Below are 13781 nucleotides of genomic sequence, written 5' to 3' on the forward strand. Positions count from 1 at the left end.
TTCCTAGAAGGTCTTTGTGGTAGGTAGAGTAAGAGCCCCCAACAGATACCCATGTTCTAATTTCTACCACTACAAAATATTATACCTTCCATGGCAAAAGGGACTTTGCAGAGATGATTAAGGACCTTGTAATGGAGGTATTATCCTGGATTATCTAAGTGGCCCCAATGTAATTACATGGCTCCTTACAATCAGAGAAGCTTCCTTGGCTGTGGCCAGAGAAAGGGAGACGGGGCTAGGATAGGATGGTCAGATATGCAATGATGCTGACTTTGGAGATGGAGAGTCATGTGCCAAGGACTGTGGTCTCTAGGAACAGGAAAAGACAAGGAAAGGGGTTCTCTCCTAGTCCCTTCAGAAGGGAACATAGCATAGCTGACACCCTGAGTTCAGCCCAAGGAGGTTTGGCTAGACTCCTAATCTATAGATTGTAAATTAATACATGTCTACTGTCTCAAGCCACTAAATTAGTGATCATTTGTATAGCAAGAGTAGAAAATTGGTACAAACCTGCAGGGCAGTTTATCTCTTGGGAATGGCTAGGATGAGTTGTTCTTTGGAGTTCTTTAAGGCTGCAGAGGACTGAAGCTCTGACCTGATTCTGCATGCCCACACAGACACCCAGATCTACAACTTACAAAGCTCACCCCATCATTACCTTTAAACTCCTTATGTCATCTGCCCATGGTAAACCCTGATTCAACAGCATTACAAAAAGAAGAAATGAAACTATAGCCTTAGATTTGAGATGACACAGAGCTAATAAGAATGGCTCCACACTGCCCTTCAGGAGAGGCATGGCAACTAGAGAGCGTTGCTGCATATGGGCCAAGGATAACAAGAGGTCCTGGTAATCAAGAAAGCCAGTTCTGCATCAACATCAAGCAAAAAACACTAGTGCTATCATCAGTTGTCCTTGGTCAGCTCAGTGGGTGAGAATGCAAGAAATATGGTGGGAGAAACTTCAGCTCTGACACTTAATCATTTCTGGGTTCCATGTCTAGCTCTAAATATACTGGGGTTGTGTCCTCAATTAAGTAGCATGACCTCCCTGAAACCTTAGTTGCCACACGTGCAAACTGGAGAATAAAAAAAAAATAAAAATAAAAAATCTCCTCTGCAGGGCTTGTAAGAAAGCTCACAGATACTGCATGCAAAGTATTTTAAAAAAAGTTAGGACTGTTACCAATACTAGTAACCCGTTTCATTGAATTTTGAAATACTACATATAAAGGATACAGAATTGCTAGACCTATAAGCTCAGAGAGATTTCAGATCCTTTAGTTAGCCCACCATCACCAAGCATCCCAACCTATAGATGGTTACTACCATTTGTAGGGGAGCAAGGAGAGCTGTGGTCTAGAGCTATGGAAGGAACACTGACCTCAGACTGTGAAGATGTGGCATTGGTTCTATACCTGCCATTATTCAGCTGTGCTGTCTTGTGTAAGTTTATTTTCAGCCTTGACCTCCCCATCCAGGAACAAACCTACTGGCTCTACTTTGAGAAGACATCCAGAACCTCACCATTACTACCACCAACCTAGCCCTCAGCTCTAGGGTCTTTCAGGCCACTTCTAGCTGGAGTAGTCATGCAGTCGCTTCTCCATTCAGTGGTTGGAACAATCTTTTGTTAATAGATTAGATCACATCATTCTTCTGCTCGAGACCCTCCATGTGCTGCCCATCTTATTTACAACAAAATCACCAGTCTCCAGTCAGGCTTTCACCTTGATATGCATGATAGGGCCCCTGTACCTGCTGACTGATCTCACGTCCTAGCATTGCCCACTCACTCAGCTTCAACCACCCCGGACTCCTTGCTTGACATCAACACTCTGAACACACCTCAGGGTCTTTGCACTCACTGACCTCTTAACCCTGAAAGCTTTTCCACACATATTTCCATGGCCGCCTCCCTCGCCTCCTTCAGGCCTTCTCCCTAAAGGTAAATCACCACAGGGGGCTTACTAGTATTATCTTAAAATAAAGTAGCAACTCTAGGTCCTGAACTATTACACTCAGCCCTCACTCAGCTATTTTTTATTTACCACACTAAGCACACGTTTACGTGCTTATTCGTCTATTGATTGACTCTCCCAGCTAGGTTCATTTTATTCACAGCTACCTCCCAAGCAATAAGGCCAGTCAGCACCTGGCACAAAGAACGTGTTCAATAAATATTACTGAATGAAAGAATCAATTGGTTAAATATGAATAATTGTATCTCCATTAAAGAATGTTCATTTGGGGATTCAAAGCAATATGTGAATGTCCTTCATAAATAGTCAAGTGCCATTCAGATATACAATTTTATGATTTTATGGTCCAGAGAATCTGCATTCCTTATTTCAGCATCCTCAACATTCTTTATAAACAACAATTGTTTTCATTTCCCTTGGATCTACCTGAAGTCTCTTCTCTCATTTCTTAGTCTGCTCTCTTGAAGAGATGACAAAAAAAAATCTCAAATTTGAGGATATTAATAATGAGGGAAAAGGTTTCCTGAGTGCTTGCTATATGACAACAATAACAGTAAACAATAGTTTAGGAGTGTCCCTGTCCTGAGCATTCTCTGCATGGTATATTCTTTAATCCATATAACAACCCAAGAGTTGCTGCAATTTTTATACCCATTTTACTGATGAGGAAGCAGGTTTTAAGAGAGTCAGTAATAGGCCCCATCACACAACTAGTAAATGGTGGGGCCTAGAAGCAAACAGAGGCATTCTGGCCCCAGAGTTTATAAACTACCACAATGTTCTACAGATAAGCCACTATCCTACGTGGTTGACCTCATTTACCTCATTCAATCACAACCAACTACCATTAGCTCTGTTGTGCTGTTAAAAAACTAAAGCTTTGGGAGATTCAGTAAACAGCTCGAGATCACACACCTGGGAAGGTACATAGCCTAGATGGGACCTTAGGTCTATGGACCACCTGGATGTCTACCCTTGACATGAGTGGGTCCAGGACAAAAGGGACTTATGAAAGCAACAGATAACAAAGTAAACACTGAAAATTAAGATAATCAACTGACAAATTTGTTCTATCCTACTTTCACAAAGACATTCAAACTGACCAGACCTCTAGGTTCAAATTGAAGATTTTTGGACTTCTCAGAATTCCTTGCTGGAAATGGTATAGCAACAATCGGTCTTCAGCCTTTATGCATCCCCTGTGGGAGGGCTCAGAGTTGACTGGACAGGGGATTTTCTGGTCTTGGGTACTACTGGAGCTCCACCGAGAACATGTAGGGAGCCAGGGGTAGGGGACATGCGTCCAAGCTCTGCAGGTCTCACTGGCCCTGTGAATTCCTCAAATAATAGAGGAGGCCAGCATGACCAAAGGATGGTCAGAGTAGGTGCTTGTAAAGAGCAGAACCCAGGGCAGGGTTGCTGTTGCCTTTGTCTATAATAAGTCCTGACTTCCAACCTATGCTGTCAACCACTAGGTCGCTGCACCTATCTCTCCTCAAGGAGAAAGAAAGTGATGGGCTTTCCTCCTTGGATTCTCTTTCTCATTCACCTGCTTTATTTTTTTAACCATATTTTTATATACAATTAATGTAATGACCCAATGAATACGAATATTGTTTATGGCTTCTCCATAAATCGGAGCATAAATCAAAATGCTTAGAAAGACACGATTTTGGATTCCCTGGCTGGTTCTGTCCTGATAGCCCAGCCACTTCCCACCTGCATTTTTACACAAACGCAGGGTGTCCGACTATCAAGCATCCCAGCGCACCACTGCCTTCAGCGCTGAATCAGAAGTGTTTTCACTCACTGTCGATTGGGGAGCCATTGACTCTCCACTTGATCGTGGGCTCAGGTTCTCCTTCTGCCTCACATAACAAGATACCGCTGCTCCCAGTGCTATACACACCACTCTGAGGTTTCTTTGTCCAGTGAGGAGGCTCTGGAAGTAAAGTGAAGAGATCATGAGTGATTTTATCTGTGTCAGAAGGTCCAAACATGTTAAGGCCTGTATTTCTATAATGCACCAGCAGATGGCAGACACAATAAAGTAGTGCACACTAGCTCTTTTTGGTACTTGCTCTGTAAGGCAAGGTGAGCACTGTTTTTGTGTTATAGGATGTGTGTGTATGTGTACATGTGTGATCTAATTTGGACTTTTTGCATGTATAATAAAATCAGCATATATACAATCACTTTATTTGGCAACACAAGTATCTATCCTGTTAACAGAAAATGAAGGCGGGATAAGCAGATGGTTAAGTTTAGTTAGTGCTGGCTACAGCTTAGTTTCAAGCTGCAGCAAGGCATCTGACAAGGCTGATATTCGGTAAACGTATTTTCAGAATTTTTAAATGAAATTAAAATGTTCAGCATTTATTTTAAATATTTCCTAATGATTTTGTAGCATTTATATATCCATATTTACTTATCTATCTTAAAAATTTGGGAAACATGATTTTCCTAGAGATTATTTTTTTGTAAGGCAGGGAGAAGGAAGCCTAAAAGCAATATTTAGCTTATTGTCCTCAAAACAATGGGAGAAAAGGTGTATTTAAATTACTTGCATCTTCACATGCCCTAATGCTCCAATAGTATAATTCTAAGTGGTGTTGCAGGACAGAATGAGACATTTGTCTTTAGTGCAAATATTACCATCCTACTTTGTCACCTTAAGTATATTACTATGTCAGGAGTGAATAAAAGATTTAGATTAAAGTGTGGATGGTTTGGATAATTTGATTCCAGAAAAAAATTGCACAATACCTGCAGGTAGTAATTCCCATTAAGTGTTGCTTCGTTATTTCCCCCAAGACATTTTCAGATTTCCATTTTTGTCAAAAAGAAAACTCTTTTAGAGATACATATACGTGTAAATGAAAAACTGTCATTTAAACAGCTTTTACAAAAAAAAATCTTTTTTTACAAAAAGATTATGTGAAATGAAAATGCCTATAAATGCACCAAGAAAAACAAAAATATACAAATAACCCTAGCAAATTCAAGTCCAAGCAAGAGACATGCCCTAGTAATTATTCCATGGGGTGTGGGCTTAGTTAAAAAAATCTTAAATTAAAACTGTGTATTCATGGGGCGCCTGAGTGGCTCAGTGGGTTAAAAGCCTCTGCCTTTGGCTCAGATCATGATCCCAGGGTCCTGGGATTCAGCAGGGAGCCTGCTTCCCTCCCCCCGCCAGCCCCCCACCCCCGCCTGCCTCTCTGCCTACTTGTGATCTCTGTCTGTCAAATAAACAAAATCTTAAAACAAACAAACAAACAAAAAAACTGGGTATTCATAATCTATAATCTGTATATATTTAGTCAGGTAGGTTAAAATGTAAACATTCAAATTATAAACTGCATATGACTCTCTGAGATGTGTGTGTATGTGTGGGTCTATGCTCATTTTTGATGTTATTGTTACTTTTATCTTTTCAAACAACCACAATAAAATTAAGCATTTGCGCTAGAGAAAAAAGTTTCATGAACATGAAAATTTCCTTGTTTACAACAGCAAACTGAGACTATTGTTCTCAGAGCAAAAATTAAATGTAAGAGCATAAATCGTAGGGATGTAATGTACAGCATGTTGACTATAGTCAACATACTGTATTGTATATTTGTCTTGCTACGAGAGTAGATCTTTAAAGACCTCATCACAAGAGAAAAAAGAAAACATTTGTCACTATGTGGCCATGGATGTTAACTAGACTTAATCTGGTGATCGTTTTTTAATATATACAAATATTGAATCATTATGTTGTACACCTGAAATTAATGTTATCAATGATATTTAAAATAATTAAAGAAGATCATGCGATGATGACATTTCTTTAAATATACACGCTTAAGAAAATCAGGATTTTATTTGTATTGTCATCCTACAAATATCATTAACACGTAGGTGTCCATGTTAAGCTTAAGTTATCACCCTATCCAACTCTCCTTGCAGACCAAGGACTGAGCCTTGGAGATGCCATCCAATTTGCTCAGCGTCACCAAGAAAAGAAGCCCCATTCTTCTTCTTTTTTTTTTTTTAAGATTTTATTTATTTATTTGACGAGAGATACAGACAGAGAACACAAGGAGACAAAGCAGCAAGCAGAGGGAGAGAGAGAAGCAGGCTCTCCGCTGAGCTGGGAGCCCGATGCAGGACTCAATCCCAAGACCCCAGGATCATGACCTGAGCCGAAGGCAGCCGCTCAACCAACTGAGCCACCCAGGCGCCCCAAGAAGCCCCATTCTGTGTTCTTGCTACTCCATAGATCTGCAGACCTACAAACTGAGCAGCATTGACATCCTGTGTAAATGTGATGTTATTCCTAGTTAATTACTATTTTATTAATTTGGACCACTGATAGAAACCAAGGCCATATCGCTTTACCAACTTCCACTTTGTGCTTCCAAATCCAAGCTGCCCCGACATCTATCCCCCGGAAGGCTGATACCAAGATTTCGTATATTCACTAGAACTCATCACTAAACTTCACCTTCCCCCTTTCGGAGAAGCTTTTATATAGATGATAGATAGATAGATAGATAGATAGATAGATAGATAGATAGATAGATAGATAAAAGTGCTTAGACATTTGTTTTTCTACTTCTCAGATAAATGAAGAGCCAGGGTGGCCTCTTAGTCTTCCTTGTGTCACCTCTGCTTGGCACAGTGAGAACAGACACATGTGGAGTAATTATGAGTTGAACGGAAATGATAGGTCCCTCAAGACTCCAGTGAGAAAGGCACAGGGAGGAAAGGAGGAGTCTTGGATAGGAGGGAACCACTCACTTCTAGTAATTCACAGTCTCATAATCTCATGTCTTGGTTGCACACATTTAGCTAGCTGCTATTCTGTTCACCAAAGAACACACAGTGAGCCTGAGGGCGCTGGCTATGGGTCAGGGTATTTTTGGTGAGTGAAGTAACGCTAGGGACATGCAGGAATAGAGAACAAACAAATGTTTGCCCAAGCTTAGAACACGTAACTCTATTCCTGAAGGGTAAGATCTAGTTGAAACGATGAAAAAAATGCTCAAGGAAAGGGTGGGGGTGGGGGGCTAAATTGGAAAATTCTGAGACAACATCATCACTGAATCCCATTCTTCTATTATCCTATGATACGTGGTAACCGATAAAAACTACTTATGTTGAAACTTTACTCATTTTGTCATAATTGTAAATAAAAAAATGATAATTTCTCTATGCTGTTAAAAACTGAGATGCAAATGACTGAACATTCAGAATATAATAAGCAAGTTAATTAGAGACGTTTATCACTGTAAGGAAAATGAAGTAACATAAAATAGGAAATTTGGTATCTATGAAACAACATGGACACTATTTGCTTAGTAACAGATTCCTACTAAATACCTATATTCTATTAAATCACAATTGTTAGGTTCATCAAACTTGGACTTAATTGAAACTTTTTAGAAATAGCAGCTTATTTGAAAAGGAGGTTTTCTTGGGGCGCCTGGGTGGCTCAGTGGGTTAAAGCCTCTGCCTTCGGCTCAGGTCATGGTCCCAGGGTCCTGGGATCGAGCCCCGCATGGGGCTCTCTGCTCAGCGGGGAGCCTGCTTCCTACTCTCTCTCTCTGCCTGCCTCCCTGCCTACTTGTGGTCTCTGTCTGTCAAATAAATAAATAAAATCTTTAAAAAAAAAAAAAGAAAAGAAAAGGAGGTTTTCTTAAGTATATCAATGAATTGCGTTTGAGTTCATGATATCTTCTTAAGATCATTATGGGTATATAACTAATTACAAATATTTTCCTATTACACTAAAATTTAAAAGTCTTAAATGATTCCAAAGTCTACTACATGAAATGCTGTTGCTGAGAGTCTTTTTAAATAATTAGTTAAAATGTGATTATGGTTGGGGCACCTGGGTGGCTCAGTGGGTTAAAGCCTCTGCCTTCAGCTCAGGTCATGATCCCAAGGTCCTGGGAGCCCCGCATCAGGCTCTCTGCTCAGCGGGGAGCCTGCTTCCCCCTTTCTCTCTGCCTGCTTCTCTGTCTACCTGTGATCTGTCAAATAAATAAAATCTTTTTAAAAATGTGATTATGGTCATATTCTGATTTTTGGATTTAGAATATTTTAGATGCTATTTTAATATATCTCCTTATTGGATGTGTAATATTTATATCATAGATACCTAGAAAGGAAAGCTTGCCTAGTCAAGACATCCTGGCTGTTTTTATTATAAGTATTACAGAATTTGAAAATGCTCATGGTTTTCATATTTAGGATGTTGTAACCTAAATTCCAATTTGGTTGTGTTTAGTAATAAAGAAAAAATACCACATAGACAGAATACAACATAATATATGCTTAAGCACAAATGGGTGTTTTCAGAATGGAATTGATTTTCAAGGTTCACAGTAGCATCGGTCTGTGATCCTACAATAACCCTTGTTATTTCATTTGAGTTTCTAAACAAGAGACCAAAAAAAAAGGGAAAGAAGGTGCAGGAAAGCAGAAGACAACTGAATAAAATTAAGTTCATCCATGCTTATGATTAATGAGGCTTATATTTACTGCTTTCACACTTAAAAAGAAAGAAAAACTGACTTCTTAGCCCAATTTGCTTTTCACTTGCATATGTGAAGAGAAACGCCTAAAACATACAACTGAGGGCACATTTAGTAGCTTCTCATTAAGGAGAAAAGATTAAATGTTCCTGATAAAAACATAATTTACATCTCAATAGTGCTAATAGCTGTTTTATGAATAGTGAGGACAATTCATTCAGGAGACCGAGATTCCTTTGGAGTCCTATAGTCAACATTTTAAATTGCATAATTAAGTTTACATCCTTGGTTTTTTTTTTTTTGGTTTTTTTTTTTTTGCAACCCTTGCAATTCTTTTGAAAGTTTCAGTCCTACAGTCAAGAAAACCGTGGCCAGATTGTTAAAATATTCAGCTACCATAGCAATGTTCCAGCCATCTGGAAGGATTTCTAATAGTCAGCAACTTGGAGTAGGAGCAGTTAACAATTAGATATGTCTGGTTTGTGGTTTGGTTATGCGTTTACGCTGGGGCAGGGGTAAAAGGTTACAGAAAAATATCCCTGTTGCCTGGTGTAGCTGAATTATGTAGGAGCATCACATGATGACTAAAAATATATACACAAACTTCTCAAACTCTTCCGCTCTGAATTTCTTTGTGAATAACTTCAAGTCAGAGGAATATATCAGTTAGCAGCCGTTGCTATTCACGCGTAATACTGATAAAAATGAGTAATATTTCTCCTACATAGGTTTTGCTTTTTTTCAATCAAAGAAAATGATATTCCCATGTCTGGTTTTCCATTCTTCCTGACTTAACTAATCATATACATTGTGGGCTAGATCATGGAAATGCAGTGTTATTCCAAACAGCAGCACGACTAAAACAATTATCTTAATATTTACTTGTAAGTGGGATTTGTGTCTGAGTCTCCATTTTTCTCCCCATTAATTAAAACAGTCTTTTACTTAGGTGTTCCCTGCACAAACTGAAGGCTTAAGAGGTCAACTTTACTGGAATAGAAATGGGAACCCTAGAGCATCAGTCCACTAAATAGCATCCTGAAAGAGACGATTCCTTTTACTAGTTAAGCCTACACAGTACTAAGGAAGTACAAATGCAGTAATCAATCCATTAATTTGATCAATACAGTCAACCAAACCATGAGAGGAGACCTCGATGTAATCAGACCCACAGAAAGCAGTCTGCGTCAATCAGGTTCATGAGATGCCTGGAGAACTTTTAGGTTCAGGGCAGGAACAGCTCCAATATCTACACGGTATGATATGTAGATTATTTTATTTTATTTTATTTTATTTTTATTTTATTTAAAATTTTTTTTTTTATTTATTCGAAGAGAGAGATAGAGTGAGAGAGCATAAGAGGAAAGGTCAGAGGGAGAAGCAGACTCCCCATGGAGCTGGGAGCCCGATGTGGGACTCGATCCCAGGACTCTGGGATCATGACCTGAGCTGAAGGCAGTCGCTTAACCAACTGAGCCACCCAGGTGCCCCTGTAGATTGTTTTTAAATGATGACATCATGGCCTACTTGTTTCTGTGAATACAAGAGATGATAGCTAAATCTCTACTGGTTAAAAGGCTTGGGTTTACAGAGAGGATTTGAATATAATGTGTATTTTCCATCTTTTGATAGAAAGTTAGTATCTTTAGCACCCCATCTACTCTTTCCTAGTAAGTAATATATTGAATGTCATGTGCACCCAAGATAAGGACAAATAATAATAATAATATTATTATTATTATACAAATAATAATAATGCACCTAGAAAAGAACTAAGATAATTTGTCTGACACTCTCTTTGAGGAAGAACCTGAGGTACAGAAAGGTGAAACAGGGACGCCTGGGTGGCTCAGTGGGTTAAAGCCTCTGCCTTCGGCTCAGGTCATGATCCCAGGGTCCTGGGATCGAGCCCCGCATCAGGCTCTCTGCTCAGCAGAGAGCCTGCTTCCTCCTCTCTCTCTGCCTGCTTGTCTGCCTACTTGTGATCTCTGTCTGTCAAATAAATAAATAAAATCTTTTAAAAAATTAAAAAAAAAAAAAAGAAAGGTTTAACAAATTGATCAAGGACATAGCGAGTTAACCATAAGCCTGGGAAACAAGCTCATCATAATACTCATCATAATAATTCCTTCCTTTGTAATGCTACTTCTATGATTTAATAGTATGCGTGTTATTTGTTTATCATAATAAAAAATATATGGAAGTCATCTGTGTTTAATCTCGAACATGATATCTTTTCTTGCCATTTGTCCCTTTTATTAAGTTCTGTAGGACAGATAACAAATCTGGTTCATTGGAGTGTAATACAATCTAGCCCCTACACCAAAATCAGAAGTTTAAATGGCTTACCTGTTCTAACATACAGGCTTTCGAAGTGTAGGTCCACTACACATAGCAATTCACCTTTTTTTTTTTTTTTAAATAGAAAAATAAAAGGGGAATGTACCTTCTACTATAACATGAAAATCATGAGTGGTTGATCCTAAGAAATTGTTGGCTGTGCACCGATAATTTCCTCTGTCCCGGTGGGAGACATTCTCTATCTTCAAAGTCTTGCCATAATTTTCTTTTGTTTCTCTTCCTTTTGGTAAATCGCCACCTATTTTGTTCCAATCAACCTGTGGAGTTGGTCTGCAAAACAATAAATGAGTGATAAACATTTTTTCAAGTGCAAAATTAAATTTGAAGAGCCTCACAGGACACACCCCTTAACACATTGTTTTTATGTATGCACTCAGAGCTCCAGTAAATAAAAATCTGCCTTCCCAGTGCACAGACCTGCACCCCATCACCGATGGTGAACATCAGATTGACTAGGTCTCCTCTACTGAAAGTCCCTTGAATAGTCTGCTTCTACAGAAATCAATCTGCTTCTATTAAGAGGGCTGACTACTTATAATAGCTGAATAGGTGTGGCTAGATTAAAGGGTGGATCATTGGACTTACAGAAATATCATAAGGTTTTCTTCAAATTTTCAGTATTTACAAGATATACTTCAAGTGTGAAATCTCCTTGTGGGGGATCTGAAGTGGATAATAATCACTGCCCTCTTCCCTGTATGAGTTTGAAAAACAAGATAAAGTAGGACCCAACAGTAAGCAGAGGAAAGCCAGGATATCCCCTTCATCCTAATGAAGCTGATAGTGGAGAACACGGCTCTGATGAGACAGCCAAATGTGTTCGCTGGACCTCAAACAGCCTGTTTTAGGTCCAGGTGGGCTCTGCACAGACACGGCCACCCAGGTGGCTTTCTCCCTCTGCTGAGGGAGCAAAGAGGGAATGGACCACATCTCCTTTGCTTAGAAAGATGAGATCACCCAATCAAAACAAACCAAAAAAAGCAAAAACAAAACAAAACTAAAACCAAACTGAACTTGTCACACATCAAGAGTGTAACTTTCTCCACTTTAGGGAGGAAAACAGAAGTGGGGAATCAAGCCAGCTGGGTTTAAGAAAAATCCCAGTTCACGAAAACTAGACAAGTGGAGAATGGGTGCTGTAAGGGTCTATTTAGCCAGAGTGGCCCCACCCTGGTTGAACTGCCATTTTGTTGTTTATGCAGTAAAACTTAAATTGACTCTGCGCCCCCCACACAGGGGAACTTACTTAAAAACAAGTCCCGGAAACCAGTCCCAGGTAACAAAGTCCAAATATAAGGGTGGGTCAGGCAGGTGGACGTATCCAATCAGTGGGGGTGCATACTGTCTCCTAGCTACCAAGGAGTATGGGCCCCGCCCTTTGGGCACCTTTTGGGCGCCAATTCTGACCAAGGTGATAGGCTGGTTCAAATGTCTACTAGGGTAAATTGTAATTCAGTTGGTCACCTAGCATCACTGAGCAGCGTTCTCTGTGTGTTACAACTTCATTGGCCACCTGTGCGTGGCCAGGCCCAACCACATGGCCTTTGCTCTATAAAAGCTAGTCTGTGAAACAGAGAAGGGTCGCCCTCTCTGTAAGAGGTGCGGCCCTGAACGTTCGGTTTGATTCTTGATGCTTGGCGTGAAATAAAGCTTTGCTTGACCTTCACTTTGTATCAGTCTCGCTCCTTTAATCACAGACCCATTATTGGGGGACCCAACAGGTGCCATCTATGACTACTGTGATTTAAAAACTATCAGGAGGGTTGTCTGGGTGGCTAGTGGGTTAAGAGGCCAACTCTTGGTTTCACCTCAGGTCATGATCTCAGGGTTGTGAGATCGAGCCCTCTGACATGGTCCACACTTAGCAGGGAATCTGCTTGAATCTGCTTTCTCTCCCTCTACCCCTCCTACCACTTGCTCTGTCTCTCTTTCTCTCTCAAAGAAATAAAATCTTCAAAAAAAAGAAATTATGTGGAAAGCACTGATGGCTGATTTTAACTGATAATTTTTTTATTTCTCCTCTCTAGTTGGGCTACGTGAATGGAATAAATTTTATTTTGCTATTTTTAATGACGCTGCTTTTCCTTCCTCACTCTGTTTTTTATTATTAATAGCCAGAAGACATTGATATGTTCTAAAGATGGGCATTATTATCATTGCTTTACCAGTGAGGATTCTGAAGCTCCAAGAGGTTAATTAATTTGCTTAAAGTCACTGGGGTAATTAATAACATGTTACAACTTAAGTCTGTCCAATACTAAACTTGTCCTTTCTACCACTGTGTTTTATTATATTTGTGCTTTTTCCATCCCCTTTTCCTTTGTAATTGTATATTCTTGGAATATGTACTGGTAGCCAAATTAATTAGCTATTAGTTGATAACTGAACAATTACCTCATATTGTCTGTCATTTATCTCAGAATGTATTGATCAGGCAACAGTTAAAATAATCCCATTATCATGCAAAAACATACACTGGAGGTAAAGATGTAGGTCCTTTAGTTTACACACATTCCCCTCCTCCATTCAAGGCTCAAGTGCTTACCTGCATTCAGATGCTGAACCACTACTTTGTATCTGCCCAGGCTGAGAGCACGGGGCACACTTCTGAGGGGAACAGCAATGATGCTCAGACGGGCAGCTGGGAGAGGATATTAGCTGCCGGCTTCCTGAGCACACCACCTAACAGGATGCAGAGCTCAAGTCTCTTAAGTGCTTGCTTTCCAGGCCATCTGTCAAAATGGCAGTTTGCCAAGTTAAAGGCTGCTCTGGACCTTGGTTCCTCCAAACTAGTTTTTCCATGAGTCCTGGCTTCAGTAGTGCAAGCATCTCACTTTCTGCAGGAATTTTTTTTTTTTGGCCAGTCCTCAAAAACTAGTCTAGTTCTATCTATCTCTTGAAAGAACAGAATAAA

At 39.7% G+C, this 13781-nt stretch overlaps 1 protein-coding gene across 17 annotated transcripts in view; it reads right to left on the reverse strand.

Moving 5' to 3' along the window:
* CHL1 (cell adhesion molecule L1 like) overlaps positions 1 to 13781 on the reverse strand; it is a 211491-nt gene that overhangs the window by 39742 nt on the left and 157968 nt on the right. For all 17 annotated transcript variants that reach the window (XM_047746586.1, XM_047746615.1, XM_047746560.1 and 14 more), the window contains 2 exons: positions 10953 to 11137; positions 3793 to 3924 (listed from right to left, as the gene is read on the reverse strand). In XM_047746586.1, the coding sequence (XP_047602542.1) occupies positions 3793 to 3924; positions 10953 to 11137 (317 nt within the window). The remainder of the gene's footprint in view (positions 1 to 3792; positions 3925 to 10952; positions 11138 to 13781) is intronic.

The sequence above is a fragment of the Lutra lutra genome, chromosome 1 (assembly GCF_902655055.1).
Source record: "Lutra lutra chromosome 1, mLutLut1.2, whole genome shotgun sequence".
In the NCBI taxonomy this organism is placed as follows: Eukaryota; Metazoa; Chordata; class Mammalia; order Carnivora; family Mustelidae; genus Lutra; species Lutra lutra.